This window comes from Mus musculus, chromosome 5 (genome assembly GCF_000001635.26).
Source record: "Mus musculus strain C57BL/6J chromosome 5, GRCm38.p6 C57BL/6J".
NCBI classification, from domain to species: Eukaryota; Metazoa; Chordata; class Mammalia; order Rodentia; family Muridae; genus Mus; species Mus musculus.
Window position 1 is genome coordinate 77,197,397 of NC_000071.6, and position 19,975 is coordinate 77,217,371.

Sequence of the window (19,975 nt, forward strand, 5' to 3'; positions counted from 1 at the left end):
GTGAGTTGCAGGGTTGCCAGGGCTATACAGAGAAACCCTGTCTCAAAAAAAAAAATCTTTCTTCTTACTCTTCTCAATGTCTTGGTATTAGAAGGTATTTTTCTCATAAGTATCAAAACAGTACATTATCCCTAAACTAATTCATTGATGGAATTTGTTAATGTTCTCTTATAGTTCCTCCTCAAACAGTCGTCTTCTTCTTCTTCTTCTTCTTCTTCTTCTTCTTCTTCTTCTTCTTCTTCTTCTTCTTCTTCTCCTCCTCCTCCCTCCTCCTCCTCCTCCTCCTCCTCCTCCTCCCCCTTCTTCTTCCTTCTTCTTTTTTATAAGATTTATTTATTTTATGTATATAAGCACACTATAGCTATCTTCAGACACACCAGAAGAGGTCATCAGATTCCATTACAGATGGTTGTGAGCCACCAGGTGGTTGCTGGGAATTGAACTAAAGACCTCTGGAAGAGCAGTTCGTACTCTTAACAGCTGCCATCCCTCCAACCCCTCACCCAGCAGTGTTCTTTTTTTGTTTTTGTCTTTGTTTTTAACATGAGGATTATTTTCACTTAAAAGTGAGGGGAAAGTGGCAAAACTACGTAATCCAAACTTACTTAAACATGATCCTCTTCACAATAAAATCATCTTTTAGGCTAGAGGATAGCTTAGTATTCAAGACTGCATCACGCTCTTGCAGAGGTCCCAAGTTTAGGTCCCGGCACTCACTCAGGCAGCTCACACAAACATGGCACTTGGGCTCCAGGGAATCCAGTGCGTTTTCTGGACTCCTCAGGCACCAGGACTCACACGCAAGCTCCCACACATCTTCATAATGAAAAATAAAACACACCTCTTTTTGTTGTTGTTGTTTTGTTTTGTTTTTATCTTTGTTTTTGAGACAGGATTTCAATGTATAGCCCTGGCTGTCCTGGAACTTGCTGTGTATGTAGTACAGAGTGGCCTTGAACTTACAGAAATCCACCTGTCCTTGCCTCCCAAGTGCAAAAATTAAAGGCGTGTACTAGCACCAGCCAGCCAGACTCATATTATTTAAAAACATAAAAACTTTTAACTCTGACCCTCCAGCCTGTTCATCCTGAGTGTTGATCTTATAGCGTGCAGTATGTGCCTGTTTCATACTATGCTGAGGATGAAAGCCAGAGCTAGCATGGTAGGCAGGGACTCTTGATAAGGACATGGGGTAGAAACTGGCCAAGCAGCTTTGGGGGTCCAATCTTGACCTTGTCTAGGAACTTCCATGGTAATATACCTGCCAGAAGTCAGAAATGCCAGACGGGAACTCCGGCTGCTTCTCTCTTCTCTTAAGCAACGCAGTCTGGACCCTACTTGTGGAGGTGTGACCCAAACTCCCTCCAGACTCTAAATCCCTTGACCTGGATTAGCGGGTTGTTCTTCAGTGACAGGGTCCTTACTGCCTGACTTTCGGCCAACTTGACCCAAGCTAGAGTCATCAGAGAGGAAGGAGCCTCAGTTGAGAATATGCCTCCATGAGATTCAGCTGCAAGGCTTTTTTGTTGTTGTTCTTTTACTTAGTGATCAATGGGGGATGGCCCAGCCCATTGTGTGTGGTGGTGGTCCTGGGTTCTAGAAGAAATCCAACTGAGCAAGCCAAGTGAAGCCAGCCAGGGAGGAGAACTCCTCCATGGCCTCTGCATCAACTCCTGCCTCCAGGTTCCTGCCCTGCTTGAGTTCCTGTCCTGACTTCCTTTGGTGATCAACAGCAATGTGGGAAGTATAACCTGAATAAACCCTTTGCTCTCTAACTTGTGTTTTGGTCACAGTGTTTGGCTGCAGCAACAGAAATCCAGACTAAGGCCGGGTTATAAGGGGAGGAAGGACCAGTGATGAGAAAATAAAGAATATAGGAAAGTTGGGACTAGGATGTCTTACATAAGCTGATAGCTCAAGCAAGTACATTTATTAATAACTACATCATCTGGCCAGGCAGTAGTGGCATACACCTTTAACCCCAGCATTCAAGAGAAAAGGCAGGTGGATCTCTATGAGTTCAATGCTAGCCTGATCTATAGAGCTAGTTCTCCGACAGCCAATACCACACAGAGAAACTCTGACTAGGAAAATTAAAACAAACAAACAGAAAAAAAAAAAAACAGAACAAAACAAAACAAAAATACGGTGTCTTGTGTACAGTTTGTAAAGGAAAAGTGAAATAGAGTCAGCTTAAAGCTCTCATACAACGGGACAAAGTAAGCAAGAAGTTAACCAAGTAATGTTGCGCAGAGGGAACACAGGGTATCCCATGTGGGCCGCAGATGGAGCTCACAGCAGCCTTACTTAGGACTGATAACTGCAGCCTCTTGGGTCGGGGAATGGACCTCGGTTCCTTCAAGGACCCGGCCCCGGCCCCGGCCCCAGCCCCAGCCCCGGCCCGGCCCCCGCTCCGGCTCCAGGAATGACCTTGCAAGTCTGGCCCTGGGCAAGTGATGGAACAGACTGATTCTATTTTAAGATAAAATACCATTTTATTACAAGGTCAACATAAACTTATTCCTGTTTTCTATAGAACTTGGATGTGACCAGACTTTGACCCCTCCATCTGGAAGCTTTTGAGATTCTCAGTTGCTGGCTCTTGTTTTCCTCTCAAATTCTAACAAAATTGTCTTCAGGGTTCCACTCGCATCTATTTCTAAATTCTCTTAGTAACGGCACTAAGCACTCACCAAGGGAGCCCTGACTTCTCCAATGCTACTCCACCAACCGAGCTACATCCCAAACTATTTCATAAAACGTTAAACAGAGACAATTTCATAAAGTTGTAGCACTTGTATTATGAAATTCCCCTACTTCATTAGCTCTGATCTATAGAAAAACAAGATTAGGAATTAGAGAGGAGGCTCAGCTTTGAGCGTGTGGTGTAACTGGAGCCAAAATCATTTGTCTCTGCTTTTTTAAAAATTATTTGCATATATATGCATATATGCATGTATGTATGTATGTGTATATACATATATATATATCTTTATGGGTTTTTTATGTATAGATATTTTGCCTGCAGGGATGTCTGTGCACCACACCCACAGAGGTCAGAAGATAGTGTTGGATCCCCTGGAATTGGAATTATAAAGGGCTATAGGCTGTCACATGGGTGCTGGGAATTGAACTCAGGTTGTCTGGAAGAGCAGCCAGTGCTTTTAATACTAGTCCCTTTGTTTGCCTTGTAGTAAACTGCAGTAAATATTACCTCATTTCCTTTTCTCTGGGAGAAGATCTTAAAGTAGCAAGAACTACCAGGTGGTGGTAGCTCACACTTTTAATCCCAGCTCTCAGGAGGCAGAGGCAGGTGGATCTCTGGGAGTTCGAGGCCAGCCTGGTCTACAAATTAGAGTTCCAGGACAGCTAGGGTTGGTTACACAGGGAAATCCTGTCTCAAAAACAAACAAAAAAAGAGTTATCACTTCGTGGTTTTCTGTTCAAAGCAGTTCCCATGAATTCAGTCTTATCCTCAGATAAGCAAACTGAGAACAGATAAACGCAACTGCATCTGAATTAACTCCCATCTGATCTCCCCACAGCCTCCGGCTCTCCATGTCTCCCCTTCCATCTTGGTCTCTGTTTCCTGCTGTCAGAATGCACTGAAAGCAAACACACAATTCTCTACCACACAGACCATGATGGAGCTGTGTGAGGGCATGTCTGAGACCTTATGAGAAAACTCTAAAAAAACAAGACAGTGAGTCACGTAACCTCTGTCCCTCCACAGCACAGGTTGTTCTTGGAATGTGCATTCGTGCTTCTCCTGGGCGTAACAGGGAGGAGTGAGTTTACCTCAGCTCTTGTCAGGCATCTGTCTCTGTGGATAAACATGTTTTGCCACACTCGGCTTATCCATGTGATTATATTCTTTACTCGTGTGGCTCCTCCTTCTCTTCTTCTTGACTTATTTTATGTATATGAATACACTGTCGCTGTCTTCAGACACACCAGAAGAGGGCATGGGATCCCCATTACAGATGGTTGTGAGACACCATGTGGTTGCTGGGATTTGAACTCAGGACCATCGGAAGAACAGTCAGTGCTCCTAACCACTGAGCCATCTCTCCAGCCCTACGTGGCTCTTCTTAACCCTCAGAGTATAAATTCTGATGCTTTGAATAAAGTCAGCTACAGCATGAGACCTTACTCTGCCTCATTTTTAGGCCCCCTCACTCAGGTTCACCCCATCAACTTGGCAGCACCAAGTGGCATCTGAAGTCACCCCTGAGGCAGAGTGGGGACCCTCACAGCAGGAGTGAGTGGGGACAACGAGGCAGAGACCAGGAAAGTCTCTGCCTAACGTCAGGCTTCAGAATGATTTTTAAAGAGAGGAGGAGATGCTGGCGAGATGGCTCAGTGGTTAAGAGCACTGACTGCTCTTCCGAAGGTCCTGAGTTCAAATCCCACCAACCACGTGGTGGCTCACAACCATCCATAATAAGATCTGGTGTCCTCTTCTGGTGTGTCTGAAGACAGCTACAGTGTATTTATTTGTAATCATAAATAAAATCTTTGGGCCAGAGTGAACAGAGGTCCTAAATTCAATTCCCAATAGCCACATGAAGGCTCACGACCATCTGTACAGCTACATGTGTGCTCATATACATAAAATAAATATTTTTTAAAAAGGAGCACAAATATTAAAACCCAACTAGTAGATTGCTTGCAAGTTGTTCATGATTATGATCCCTGATTCCAGAAAAAGGAACTTTAAAGGAAGAAGGATGGGACAGAGGCTAAAAGAATACTGAAGAGGCAACAGTAACAAGGGGAAAAATCACTTTAGTGGATCTTAAATATTGACGTGAACTCTTAGTAAGAGATTTATTTATTTATTTATTTATTTGTTTGTTTGTTTATTTATTTATTTATTTATTTATTTTATGTATATGGGTCCAGCCCCACTTAAGAATCTTATTAACAGGGCTGGAGAGATGGATCAGCAATTAAGAGCACTGACTGCTCTTCCAGAGGTCCCAAGTTCCATTCCCAGCAACCACATGGTGGCTCACAACCATTTGTGACAGGATTTGATGCCCTCTGTTGGTGTATCTGAAGACAGCAACAGTGCAATAAATCTTTTTTAAAAAAAAGTTCTCAAGGAAGATGGGGATATTACTCACAATGAAGAGATGGCTAACTCCTTGAATGAATATAAATTGGATAATCAAACCTTAAAATTAGTAAAAGAGGCAAGAGAAAAAAATTGTCCTTTCAGGAAAAAATTGGAAAATTAAAAACAGTTCCACTGACTGCTTTGCCAGATGGTGGTGACGGCTCCTCAGCTCCCTTGTGAGAGTCTCCTTTAGGCACGTGTCCTCCTTTGCCCAAAAATGACCGTCAAGCAGAGGGTGAGGGACCTGAAATCAACCAATTCTATATTTCCTCCATTTCCTGATGAGAATTTATGAGAACCCATGTGACCATGCTCATTTTACATCCCAGACAAGCTAGGGAACAGCAGGAAAAAGAAATCAATTTCCCAGGTCCTCCCCGGCTTGGTGTTTTCGGTGCAGCTTCAGCCGATTTGGAAGGTTTATATACCCTAGCCAATCTATTTAAAACTATTTATATGCCCTAGCCAATCTATTTAAACCTCCAGAAGGAGCTACCCACTGGGCAGTCCTCTCATCTAATCTTGAGAGGCGAAGGAAGAACTACAGCTATTTGAATCTAGAGTAAAAAGAAGCGTTTGTGTATCATGTGGAGCCTACAGTGCCTCTGAATTTTCTTATTCCACTAAATTGTGTCCTATGGATAGTGTAGCACAAGATGATTAATCTTGGGAATGGATTTATTTATATTATAAGGGCCATAAAGTCCCAAGTGCTTACCTTATTCTTTTTACTCAATTAATAATTGGGAGGGTCCTCAGGGAAGGGCCTAGTGTCAACACTAACATGGATTTGATACTCGCTCTATTATATCACCCATAACCAACCATCGATTTTTTTTCTTTTTTTTTCCATTTTTTATTAGGTATTTAGATCATTTACATTTCCAATGCTATACCAAAAGTCCCCCATACCCACCCACCCCCACTCCCCTACCCACCCACTCCCTCTCTTTGGCCCTGGCGTTCCCCTGTACTGGGGCATATAAAGTTTGCGTGTCCAATGGGCCTCTCTTTCCAGTGATGGCCGACTAGGCCATCTTTTGATACATATGCAGCTAGAGTCAAGAGCTCCGGGGTACTGGCTAGTTCATAATGTTGTTCCATCTATAGGGTTGCAGATCCCTTTAGCTCCTTGGCTACTTTCTCTAGCTCCTCCATTGGGAGCCCTGTGATCCATCCATTAGCTGACTGTGAGCATCCACTTCTGTGTTTGCTAGGCCCCGGCATAGTCTCACAAGTGACAGCTACATCTGGGTCCTTTCAATAAAATCTTGCTAGTGTATGCAATGGTGTCAGCGTTTGGATGCTGATTATGGGGTGGATCCCTGGATATGGCAGTCTCTAGCCAACCATCGATTTTTAAGAGTGTCACAAAACTCTGTGGGTTTTTAAATTTTATTCGCTGATTACAATGGAAGGATAGGAAATCATTATCCATTGCCCACCATCAGCTATGGTGCTTTCTCACATAAACTGAATTTGTCATTACAAAAATTGTCCCACATTCTCTCTCTCTCTCTCTCCCCCTCTGTCTGTGCATGTCTGTGTGTGTCTGTGTGTCTGTGTGTGTGTATGTGTGTGTGTGTCCTTTATTCTCTCAGTGCCTCGAATCAGGGTTCCAAGACCCAAGCCTTGAGGTACATGGTACTTCTGGGGCTGAGGATATAGCTCAGTGGGTAGAGTGCTTGCCTAGGCAGGCACAAGGGCCTTCCGTTCAGCATAGGTTCACCCACCTAGGAGTGGGTGATGGGTGCACGCCTGTCTCCTCAGCTCTCAGCACTTGGGAAGTGGCGGTAGAAGAATCGTATATTCAGGAAGCATGACACTCTCTCTCAAAAAATATGGTGGTTGTTTTTGTTTTTGTTTTGTTTTGTTTTGTTTGTTTTTCAGGAATCTTCCTAGTAGAGAAAGAAATAAATATTGAAGGACAGAAATTGAGGATGGATGTAGGTAGTCTCTATTGATGAACAACTTAATTAGAATAATTTCTGTGTCCCTGGCCACGTCTCCACATCACTGCTACCTAGCCACTACTCTAATTCACGTGTATCCAGATCTCACTTCATCTGTCTTTGTGTGTTTACTCCTTTGAATACTTTAAAAACATTTAAGTTACTACATAAAGTATTAGCTAGATAACATTATGGTACGTTCAAACAAAGGTTTAGTAGATTCTCCTTTACCTTCACCCCACCCCCACCTCACCGCCCATGTCTACCCCTGATCCCACGAGAACCGCCTGCTGGTCTCCTTCCACGTGTTCTTTCATCCCAGACTCCATCTTTCCTCATCATTTATCTTTTCCTTCTCTTGGTTTCCGTTTTAGTGTTTTCAGGTCTTACCCACATTTTGCACCCACTGATGTGTATCCATGTAGAAATTCCACGGGATCCCTGACTGCATCCAGTCATTTCCCCCAAGAAGGCTCTCACCACGAAAAGCCTGCAGCCAATGTGTGCGAGCCTTTCTTCCTCCCGTTTATCTCTGTGTCCACTTAACTCTCAGGCTCAGCGAGAGAACCCTGAAACAAGGCAGGCTAGAATTCCCTCGGGGTGGAAATGGCATTTTCAACAGAAAAGACGAGGGACTGAATTCAATGCTCATTTTATTCCAATGAAATAAAGCGATGCAAAAGTCGCCTGGGTCATAAGTTGAACTAAACTGAATTGTAGGCCGGAAGCCCAGAACAAGAGTTTTAAGTTTATAAACCGCTTTACATCACTGTCTTCCAGCCTCTACCCAGAGAAGTTCTGTGAACAAGTATCATGCAAAGAAATGGGGGGAAAAGAAAATGGGGTGGGATTCGAGCAGGGAGCACCGGAGGAGAGGAGTTCTCCGTCTGCTCTTCTGCAAGCTGCCCATCAGCATGGCTCGTCTTTGATGATATTAATATGGCTACCGTCCTCCCTGCAAAGTGAACAGCCACGAGCATGGTATTAGTACCTGTCACGTGGAAACCAGGTCATTGTTTGCATTTTAAAGTCCTATGTCCATTCATTACGCATCCAGTTCCTTCCAGGACTATATTTACATGGTCCCTTTTTAAGGTTAATCCAGAAAACATAAAGGGTGAAGACCTTATTTGCCCACTTAACTATCCCTGACACACACACACACACACACACACACACACACACACACACACACACATCAAACCTAAGGTAGAGGGCTGTAATGCCTACAAAACATCCCATGAAGACTTAAGATTGTTCAGTGGGAACTCAGATATGGGAACGGACTCTGCTATACAAATGTGTTCACCCCTGTGTATCAATGTGTACAACTTGTGTATACAAGTTATAGCCTTGTGGTCAGTGTGTTGCATGTAGGGAGACAAATGTCATACACTGAACACTTAGCCTTGTACTAAGTATATATGGTAAGTCTTAGCTTCCAACTGTTCAATACAGGGTGTACCTGCATGACCTATAAATCTAAAAGGAAACATAATATTCTGTAGAATTTAAGTACTAAGTATTGTGGGCTTATATTTGGAGGTATAGTGCTAAGGATTGAGCTCAGAACCCTAAGTATGCAAGGGCGGTTCTCTGCCACTGTGCTACATCTCAGCTCCTAAATATGCAATATGCTCTTTTCTTTCCCCTCGGTGGTAAAGATTGACCCCGGGGCCTCATGCATGGTAGGCAAACATTCTACTGCTGAGCCATATGCTTGGTTTCGACTAGACTGTGAATTTGGAAAAACTGCACACTGAGACAGTGACACAGCCTGGTCGCCGGCTGCACGCTGAGACGGTGACATTGCCTGGTCGCCGGCTGCTTCACAGCTGACTGATCACACGCTTTATGCTCTAGCTTTGATCTAAGAATAGACTGCAGGTTTTTACAGCTTTTAAATGTCTGTACACGCTGGAGAGATGGCTCAGTAGTTAAGAGCACCAACTGCTCTTCTGAAGGTCCTGAGTTCAAATCCCAGCAACCACATGGTGGCTCACAACCATCTGCAATGAGATCTGAAGCCCTCCTCTGGTGTGTCTGAAGACGGCTACAGTGTAATTACATATAATAATTAAAAAAAAACTTTTAAAAAATGTCTGTACAAAAAGCAAACATAGTTTGAGTCATATTTGATTGCTACATCTGAGAAAGTAGATACTACCTCTAGTAATCAAAATTCAAGGAAAGAAAACCCGAGTGGTGTACAGCTGTGAACGTGTGTGACCTGGGGCTGGTTAATAAGAGCACTTGCTGCTCTTGCAAAAGGACCCCAAGTTTGACCCCAGTCACAAACACTTGTAACTCCTGTTCCAGTGGATCCAACTCCCTCTTCTGACCTCTGTGGGTACCAGCCATGCACATTACACACACACATACATGTAGGCAAAACACTCACACACATACAGTAAAATAATAAATCTTTTTTTAAAAGTTCTTGTTTTAAATACGGGACCTGATTTTCATGCACAGGGTACATTCATTGCTGTAAGTGTTCATATCCGTTCCGCACACAGGGTTGAGGTTCCTAGGGCATGCTGGGAAGTCAAAATGACCACAGTCTGGCTACAAAAGAGGAAAGCAGAGAAGTAAGAGAATGATTTGAGATACGCCCATTGCACTGTCCCCAGTGTTCTAAATGTCATAGAACTATCATACATAACTTCTTATGCTTCCCCCACCCCCCAAAAATGAGCTTGTAATGTAAAAAATATATATATACAAGAGTTCAAATACAAGCACAAAAAGAATAAAGAAAAAAAAAAATGAGCTCAGAGTAGGTGTGGTTCAAACCTGTCTGTCATTCCAGTCCTTGGAAAGCTGAAGTAAGAGGATTGCCTCCAGTTTGAGACCAGCCTGGGAGACATAGCAACTTCTAGGCTAGGCTGGGGACTAGACACATCTAGACTTTGTCCCCTCCACAAAAAAACAAAAACCAAAAAAAACAAAACAAAAACAAAAACTCAGAGCCCCGCATGGTTGGTACCATTTAGGCAATAGTCCCGGCACTTAGAGGGCAGAAAGCAGGAGGGTCAGGTGTTCAAGGCCATACTCAGCTATGCATCTAGTTTGAGACCAGCCTGACCCTTGTCTCAGACAAAAAAAAAAAAAAATAAATAAAAAAAATAAATAAATAAATAAATAAAATTAAATTGAATTAAAAACCTAAGAAAGAAAGGGAGAGAGGAAGGTGGCTACGCTTAAACGTGGGGAGAATCTGTACAGTTAGTAAGCCTCATTTATAAATCCTCCTGACCCCACTTCTCACCTAACTCACTAGCAGTTTGGAGGGAGGACTATGTATTTTGAGGCTGGGCCCCACTGCTGGCCTGCAGCTTGCTACGTCACCAGGCTAGCCTCAAAGATTCACCTGCCTCTGCCTCTGAAGCACTGGCATTAAAAGTGCTCACACCACACCCAGCTCACACCACACCCAGCTCACACCACACCCAGCTCACACCACACCCAGCTCACACCACACCCAGCTCACACCTCACCCAGCTCACACCACACCCAGCTCACACCACACCCAGCTCACACCACACCCAGCTCACACCACACCCAGCTCACACCACACCCAGCTCACACCACACCCAGCTCACACCACACCCAGCTCACACCACACCCAGCTCACACCACACCCAGCTCACACCACACCCAGCTCACACCACACCCAGCTCACACCACACCCAGCTCACACCACACCCAGCTCACACCACACCCAGCTCACACCACACCCAGCTCACACCACACCCAGCTCACACCACACCCAGCTCACACCACACCCAGCTCACACCACACCCAGCTCACACCACACCCAGAAGCTACAGGATGTTTTTTTTTTTTTAAGTAATGCCTCTTACCTAATGTTTTTAAAGTATTTTTGATTATTGCTCTCACACATATAATTTTCCTCCATTCCACTCATGTTTCCACGAGACCCTCGAGTGTTATAAAGACTCTAGCTCTAGACTGGAGAGATGGCTCAGCGGTTGAGAGCAGTGACGGCTCTTCCAGAGGTCCTGAGTTCAAATCCCAGCAACCACACGGTGGCTCACAACCATATGTAATGGGATTCGATGCCCTCTTCTGGTGTGTCTGAAGATAGAGACCATCTACTCACATACATTAAATAAATAAATAAATCTTTAAAAAAAAAAAGAAAGAAAGACTCTTAACTCCAGCTGGGGACACACAGTGATATATGCTAGCCAAGTGCTCAGCCTCTGAGCTGTACCCCTATACACTCTTAACTTGGAAGAGTGACAGCCGAGCCTTTACTCAGCAACCTCACCTCCACCCCAGGAGTCTAGAACACTAAGCCTGGGGAGGTCCTGCACACCTATGATCCCAGCACTCTGTCTCCAGCATGGCCAAACCTCCCAGCTCATGGACAGTTGAAGGTTCTATGACACGCAAGTGAACAGTTTCAGACGCTGTGGGAACTGTTTGGATCGTGTGCCTGCTCGTTCTTTATGTACAGAACGGTTGTACGCATTTTCACTGTCAAGCATCATCCAGAGGAACCCATCCTCCTTACCTCTGACTTGTTAGAAGTCAGACTGCTGACTCTCAAGCCAGTCCAAGGAGCCAAATAACCCATTTGAGTGGCCAGGTCTTGATTAATGACTGTCAGTTTCCCTAACTTTTGTCCTAGATAGCGAGTGAGGGCCAACCAAGTAAAACTGTCTCTGCACCCCTAACCAGTCTTGTAGGTTGCCTGCCTAATGTTTCCTTTGCCAAAAGCCTGCACCAGGCCACACCCAATGCCTCTTTCTGCACCTTCACACTTTCCCCTGCCTCTGTCAGCCAGGGAGTCTCTACCCAAATGAAAATGATGCTGGCAGACCCTTGACACCGCAGCTCTCAATAAACTGTCTCATTTTGCTTTCATTTATGTCCACAGAATTTAATATGACAAAATATATGAAGTATCTAATATACAGAGTAACTATCATACCTCAGAAAATTTGAATTGTTAAAGCAAATACATCTATGGGGCCTTCAAAGACTGAGCCGTTCCTGACTGAAAGGTACACTTCTAGCTGACATGGTGGCTCATACCTGCCATCCTAGGACTCAGGAGGATCTTGAGAAAAGAAAAGTATATACTCACTTCCCTGGATCAGGGAAATAGCAAGAGATGCTGACTTACAAAGCCAGCTGTGTGTGGTTTCTGCAGTGACATGCCTAGCTTGAAAACAGCTCAACACTTCACTGCATGAGAAGAGACAGTACACGGACGGGGCTCATACTTACTGTTCGGAACTGTGACCTCTTCATGATTTGAGAATCGGAAGAGTCGAGAGTCTCATGAGAGGCTGTAAGGAGAAAACACTCACGCTGTAATATGACTAAGGTAAGTTGTCCATCAAAGATACATAAATCTTAGTGTGTAAATAAGATGGAGAGTCATAAGAGAAGAAGGTATCCTAAGCCAATGAGAGAGAGAGAGAGAGAGAGAGAGAGAGAGAGAGAGAGAGAGAGAGAGAGAGAGAGAGAAACAGTTCAGTTGGTAGGCTGGGGAGATGGCTCAATGAGTGAAGTGCTTGCTATAAACAGAGTTCTGATCCCCGGGACCCAGAGCTGGACTTGGGTCTGCAACACCTTAACACTAGGAGGGGGCTGAGACAGGTGGATACCAAGAATTACTGGCCAGCCAGCCTAGCAGAAATGGCAAGCTACAGGTTCAGCAAGAGACACTGTCTCAAAAATAATGTGGAGCAATAGAAGACACCAGTATTGACCTCTAGCCTCCATATGCCTTCAACACACACACACACACACACACACACACACACACACACACACACACACACACGAGTACACTACACAAAAATGTATGTGGTGCGCACACACTTAAGACACAAAGACCAAAACCAAAAGCGGTTCGTGGTTTATCCACACATGACAGTCTCTCTGATGCCCCTCTCCATGCTTCTTTAAAAAAAGAAATGATGGTCCTCCATCATTTCTGCCTGGGACTTCTAAGAAATACACAGAACATCTGCTTCTGTTTCTATCAGGTTTCTTGAAAACTGACTTAGAAGTTACAGGTATCAGGAAGTAACTAACAGTGCTTTTTGTCTGTGCGTCCAAGATATTTTTTTTTTCAAATAAACTCAAAACTCAGATTTAACTTTTGAGACAGGGGGTCTGACGGAGCCCAGGCTAGTCTTGAACTGGCTATGTTGCAAACGGGGACATGGCCCTTCTGCCTCTGCTTCTTTTTTTTTTTTTTTTTTTTAAAGATTTATTTATTATATGTAAGTACACTGTAGCTGTCTTCAGACACACCAGAAGGGGGAGTCAGATCTTGTTACGGATGGTTGTGAGCCACCATGTGGTTGCTGGGATTTGAACTCTGGACCTTCGGAAGAGCAGTCGGGTGCTCTTACCCACTGAGCCATCTCACCAGCCCTCTGCCTCTGCTTCTTAAGTGCTGGAATTTTAGGTGTGAGCCAGTACACCAAACTCAATAACAGAAAACTTAGTATAAGTGTTAAGACCTCAACTCTGCTTTCCCATAGATGGCAAGGCCATCCGGAAGAACGTCCCGCACATCCCCCGTTAACCTCAGCAGAGCCGTGGATACAATCCAACTGCGTATATAGGTCCAGAAAAATCTGCTTAAGAAAGGTAGAACAGATGGCTGGGTGACATCTAGTTGGAGCTAGAATGGAAGCCCCAACTATAACGGCAGAGGATGCTTGACCCACATTCACCTTCCATGGCCACCACTCTCCACGGGGCAGAACCGCCAGTAACGGCACGGCACGAACCCATCTCCTAACTACCCAAGCCCAGCGCTCTCAGCTCCAAGCTGGTCCCTTGACACCAGACCCACTTGAGCATCACCTGCAAAGTCTGTGACCAGGAGCAACAGCACCAGTCTCAGCATCACTAAAGCTCTTCTTCCTGCTCTGCTGGGAGAGCTCTCCTGTGCAGCGAACAGAGCAGTGGTCAAGTAGCCACCCGCTGGCACCGCGCGGGAGTGCGAAGGGGGAGGGGCGAGGGGCGGGCTAGAGGCTAGTCCGAAGAAGGGAGCGAGGAAGAGGAACGGAAGTTGCAGGAGAAGGAAGAGATGGGAAAGAAGAAGAAGAGGGAGGGTTGGCCAGGGAAAAAGGGAGGCATACACAAACACACGCGCACACCCGCACACACACACACACACATACATACAAGCCTTCCAGATTTCTAAGGTTTTTTTTGTAAACCTCTCTACAAAGTTCACAAAAGTGAACCATGCCCCCAACCTTTCACACAACCCTCACACAGTACCACGCCTGAACTCTCTACAAACCCCATGCATATCCCCACCGGATCCCGCCACACATCCACCACCTAAACACTCAACACACAAGCACAAGACACCCTGCTCACACAACCCAACCCCTCCAGACACCCCTCACGCCTTTTCCTCCCCTCAAGTGCTTCAAACACCCTAGCCTAACCCATCTCGACCATACTCTACCACAGCCTAACTCTTCCTCAAAAGTCACACGTGCCTCCACCGCACAGCCCCTCTTTCTTTCACATACCCCAAACACATCCTTTCGACACTCCAGATAACCCACATCTTACATACCCACAGACTACACAACCCAGCACCCCTCCTCCACACACCCCAAATGACCCCTTCCACACTTTCAAACCACCAAACACCTCTTCCCCCGACAGACTCCATACCCACTAGACAATTTGACATCCCTTCACCCTCCACATGTGCACAACCATCCACTTTCCAAGCACCCACCTCACCCCTTCCACCTACCCCACACATATGATGACCACAACCAGAACCCCTTCTTCACCACCCTTCCACACACTTCAAACACATCACCACCACCCCAACCCTCCAGCCCCTCACATATTCCACAACCACCCCACCACAAAACTACCACCTACCTCAGGATCCACCACTCCAAACTTCCATATCCCGACGCATAGCCTATGCCGGGTTGAGTAGCTATTTCTATGCACTTGTCCACACAAAAACTCCCACAGCTAAACAAGCTACCTCTCCACCCCACACATACTCTCTACACTCTCCACACCCAATTACCATAAAATCCACCATCCCTCCACCACATTCCCCAAGTGACCCCCACCCTTTCAGCCTACCAAATACACAACCCAGTACTCCTTCACTTCTCCACACATCAAACACACATTCCCACCCACCTTCTAAATGCACACACACACTCACTCACTCACACTCACTCTCAAACATACTCATGTATATATACACACACATCATACACACTCACATACACATACATGCACACTCACACATTCTCACACACTCACACACACACATACACTCTCACACAGAATCTCACACCCATACCCACTCACCCACATATACACACTCACATGTAATGTCAGAACTCAGGAGGCAGAAGCAGGTGGATCTCTGAGTTCAAGGCCAGCCTGGTCTACATACAGATTGAGTTCTAGGACAATGAGAGTTGCACAGAGAAACCCTGTTTCAAAAAAGAAAAAAAAAAAAAGGTACCCCTCCCCACATACACCTCACAATACAGCACCCCTCTACCCCTCCACAAACCCCAAACACAATCCTCAGAGCCTCTCATGACCATACACCCTCAAATAGACCCACCCTTCCCCTCCTCTACATCCCACATAAAGTTCTACTACTACTCCGAACGCTCCAGCAGATCCGACCACACCGCCCCATTCCCTAGCCTTCCACACATCCCACACATCCCCACAGCCCTTCCAGTGCCACAAACACTCTAGCCCTCAACACACTGTCAGCTTCCTCCACACGACTCTCCACACACCTCATTCTTGGCCATCATCAAAATTGTACACACCCCACCCTACCCCTGTCCTCCTGTGCACACACATGCACACCACCAGCCCGTCCCTGAAAGACCCGGTATCTGCACACTTCACACAAACCCCACACCCCAAACACGTCTCCAGCCCTCTGAACACCCCACTCCTCCGTAAACCCCACAACTAGCACATGTTCCACATGTTGCCATCAGCCAAAATCAATCCCAACATCTATTTTGAGAGGCTATGTCAAAACCCTCAGAAAAGGCCAGGTGTTACCACACAAAGTTCACCCCAGTTCTCAGGAGGCAGCAGCAGACAGATCTCTTGTCAGTTCCATAGCCAGTCTGGTCTCTAATTCCAGATAAGCCAAGGCTACATAGTGAGACCCCATCTCAAATGACAGCAACAATGATAACAGAAAGGAACCTCAAGAGGCCAGATTGAGTAGCACACGTCTGTAATCACCACACTTGGGAGGTAGAGGCAGGAGCTCATGAGTTTAGGTCAACCTCAGCGACATAGCAAATTTGAGGCCTGACTGAGCCACTCGACAGCTGGTCTCAGAACACACACACCAACGAGCAAGAGCTCTGAAGTGTACTACAGGAAACGAAGATCTAACGTTAAGTCACCCAGAAGGAAAGTTTGGGCCACAAAATAAAACCACCCGAAGCCAGCATCTCTTTGAGTTGCAGACACCAGGGTGTTACTACAGGTTCAATGCCAGCCTGGTCTATAGCGCCAGTTTTAAGCTAACCAGAGCTACATTGTAGGAACCTGGTGAGTAGAGGTGTTCACTTAAGCAAAATGGTTTCTAGAGAAAGAACCTTAGCCTCTGGCTGTGTGTGTGTGTGTGTGTGTGTGTGTGTGTGTGTGTGTGTGTCATGTGACATGCATGGCTGTGTATTCTGCCTACAAACACTCATTTGGCAAGTTAATCCACAGACTGGAGATCACAGCCCCATTGGTCCCCCATACTCCACACCCGTAATCGGGTAACAATGTGAACACTGGGACACAGGACAGAACTCAGGCACGGCCACATCCACTGGAAACAGCAAGAGTCGTGAAACCAGCACAGCTGTTTGGCACAGTCTCATCCTAGCTGACCTCTCCGTGCCTTCCAAATCAGTACCGTTTGGGTAACTCATATGTTACCAAACTCAGCAGCCAGCACAAGATACAGCCTTGGCCATGTATTAAGCACACCTACTGTGTGCTGGCTCACTGGAAACACTGTCCAGAAGATGTCACCCTAACAGTGCTGGTCTCTACTTAACCACCACCAATTCCCCCAGTTCTAGCTAAGCAGCACCAATCGTCCCCGTAAGACAGAGGTTTTGCTTTAGTGCCTCTGGTCCTCTTGTTAATCACAGCCAGTTCTTCATAATCAGCTGACCAGACACCACCCATTCTTCTCACAAAGGGCCCAGTAAAGTCTTTGTTTCCTTCCGAAATCTCACAAGCCAGGTCTCCATCTACACAGCTCTCAACATTCTTATCTTCTACGTTCATACAGGACAGCCACTGAGCTCTCAACACCCAGTGGCTTTCTAGGCCAAAGGTTCAAAGTCCTTCTACGATCCTCCAAAAAACATGGTCAGATCTGTCACACCCATACCCCACTACTCTGGTACCAACCTGTCTTAGGGTTTCTATTGCTGTGATGAAACACCATGACTAAAAACCAAGTTGGGGCGGGGGGAGTGTTTCGTTGGCTCACACTTTCATATCACTGTTCATCTTTGAAGGAAGGCAGGACAGGAACTCACAGGGCAGGAACCTGGAGGCAGGAGCTGATGCAGAGGCCATAGAGGAGAGCTGCTCACTGGCTTGCTCCCCATGGCTTGCTCAGCCGGATTTCTTACAGAGCCTAGGACTGCCAACCCAGGACCACCACCACACACAATGGGCTGGGCCATCCTGCTTCAATCACTCATTAAGAGAATGTCCTACAGCTGGATCTTATGGAGGCATTTTCTCAACTGAGGCTCCTTCCTTTCAGATGACTCTAGCTTGTATCAAGTTGATATAAAACTATCCAGCACACCCTATGTCATATGCCCTCTCAAATTCTCGTGCTTATGCCAAGATCTTGTTCTATAGCCCAGGACTTGGGATCTCTTTCAAATTCTTAGGTTGGAACAGAGTGTGGTGGCTCATGCCTATAATCCCAACACTTGGAAAACTGAGGAAAGAGAATTGAGGCCAGCCTGGAGAGCGTAGTAAATACCAGGCTAGCCTGGTCTACAGAACGATACCTCTTTCTTTCTTTCTTTCTTTCTTTCTTTCTTTCTTTCTTTCTTTCTGTCTGTCTGTCTGTCTGTCTGTCTGTCTTTCTTTCTTTTATTTGCAACTCTTTATAATGAAATATATATTTCCAGAATATTTTATCATGGAATATGGTAAAAACACACCTTTAATCCCATCACTTCAGGAGGGAGAGGCAGGCAAATCTCTGTAAGCTCGAGACCAGCAGGGCCTTATGGTGAGACCCTGCCAAAAAGAAAAAAGAAAGAAAGAAAGAAAGAAAGAAAGAAAGAAAGAAAGAAAGAGAAAAATCAAATCATCAGAAAATAAAGTAAGGCACTGTCTGTCATTCCTGCATCGTGTGGACACTGTGCCCTGCCTGGGATGTCACCATCATGTACAGTCTCTTAAAACTCTATCTTGCAGCTGGGCATGGTGGCACACTCCTTTAATCCCAGCACTCGGGAGGCAGAGGCAGGCGGATTTCTGAGTTTGAGGCCAGCCTGGTCTACAAAGTGAGTTCCAGGACAGCCAGGGCTACACAGAGAAACCAGAGAAACCCTGTCTCGAAAAACCAAAACCAAACCAAACCAAAACAAAAAAGTCTATCTTGCCTCCAAGAAAACAGCCAGAAACACAGACCTGAGAAAGCAGCGGCTGAGTACTCAGCCCTCATCAGGACCAACGACATCTCTCCCTCCTAGACTCTGAGGACATTGCATGGAAGTGGGCAGAGGGAGTGTAGGAGCCCTCAGGAGTGCTTGAGGCTCTTCCAGAGGATCACAGGCAGCACATTCTAGACTTGAAATCCATTAGTAACGGCCTCCCTGTGATCTGGTCCTACTGTCCCTGCTTAATGGCTTTCTAAAGATGTTTTCTTTCTTGTTTTAAGGACAAGAGTATTATTATCATCTTGACCATGTACTTGCTAAAGGCGTCTGCTGTTCTTTACTCGCTCATGTGAAGTTAATGGCTTCAGTTAAGGGAAACTCTGTAGGCCTCCTTCCCTCTTCTTGACCCATCATTGCCAGCTTGCCTTTATAGCCTTAAAGCTGTAGTGCTGTCTATAACTGTGTTACTATCTTTAATTCTGAATTCTTAGTAAATGATATTTTCAGAAAGGCATTTACATAACTTTCAAGGTCAAAATAAATGAATTTAGATTCCATGGGTTAAAAAGTCAGCTGCTTTGTGTATCTAACTTTGTCCTGAAATGACTATTAAAATACACAACAATCCCAGGAGTGGACGCTGCCAGTCATCTGTACCCACTAAATGTGCCACGGTGTCGTGACTTTTACAGGAATAGCCAACCACTTTCTGATTGGATTTGAGTCCAGATACACAAAAAGGAATTCTCTCCTGCAACTGTATACCTAGGCAAAAAGTCATGGGGGTGGGGGGGGTGGGGGAGGAATCCCTCTGCCCTAGCAGGGAGCCCACTGCTACTGTTGTGTTAAATAGACATGTGTTAAATGGACATGCTGTGCTGAACAAATTATCTTCTACGTCTCTGTGCTTATCACTGTTAGATTATTGTTGCTCTCCACTTTCATCGGAGAAGTTTTTGTCCTATTATTATTATTATTATTGTTGTTGTTTTTGTTGTTGTTGTCAAGGAGCAGCAGTAATATAAGATTCATAACTCCTCAAAGTGCTGAGACACATGACTAAAGATCTTAGCCTGAATCAAGACCTCTAAATTGCCTACCCAGCCCCACCGAAGGCTTAGGGAATATCACATAACAGTCGGCAGAAAGATATAAGACCTGGAACTGGAGAGAGATGGCTCAGCACTTAAAAGCACCGGCTGCTTTTCCAGAAGACCTGAGTTCAGTTC

General features: G+C 45.4%; 1 protein-coding gene across 5 annotated transcripts; it reads right to left on the reverse strand.

The window, feature by feature from the left end:
• Positions 1–7,709: 7,709 nt before the first annotated feature.
• Positions 7,710–18,862, reverse strand: Spink2 (serine peptidase inhibitor, Kazal type 2). 5 transcript variants are annotated; one of them, NM_001289767.1, is made up of 4 exons: positions 13,653–13,809; positions 12,337–12,398; positions 9,533–9,642; positions 7,710–8,029 (listed from the first exon to the last, which is right to left on the reverse strand). In NM_001289767.1, the coding sequence occupies exons 2-4, from the start codon at positions 12,358–12,360 to the stop codon at positions 7,984–7,986; spliced, it is 180 nt and encodes a 59-aa protein (NP_001276696.1). In that variant the 5' UTR covers positions 12,361–12,398; positions 13,653–13,809; the 3' UTR covers positions 7,710–7,983. The 5 variants fall into 5 exon arrangements, with proteins under 5 accessions (NP_001276696.1, XP_011247866.1, NP_001276697.1 ...); XM_011249564.3 differs by lacking the exon at positions 13,653–13,809 and adding an exon at positions 18,778–18,862 and having other exon boundaries at positions 7,711–8,029; NM_001289768.1 differs by lacking the exon at positions 13,653–13,809 and adding an exon at positions 13,936–14,075 and having other exon boundaries at positions 7,711–8,029; positions 9,533–9,638.
• Positions 18,863–19,975: the final 1,113 nt, after the last annotated feature.

Coding starts and splice junctions, on each gene's coding strand:
- Spink2 (XM_011249564.3), bottom strand. CDS start 18,826: ATGTCGTTGGTCCTGATGAGGGCTGAGTACTCAGCCGCTGCTTTCTCA. Junction 9,643..12,336: donor AGAGGTCACAGTTCCGAACA/GTAAGTATGAGC, acceptor CCTCTTTTGTAG/CCAGACTGTGGTCATTTTGA. Junction 8,030..9,532: donor ACCCTGTGCATGAAAATCAG/GTCCCGTATTTA, acceptor TTCACTTTGCAG/GGAGGACGGTAGCCATATTA.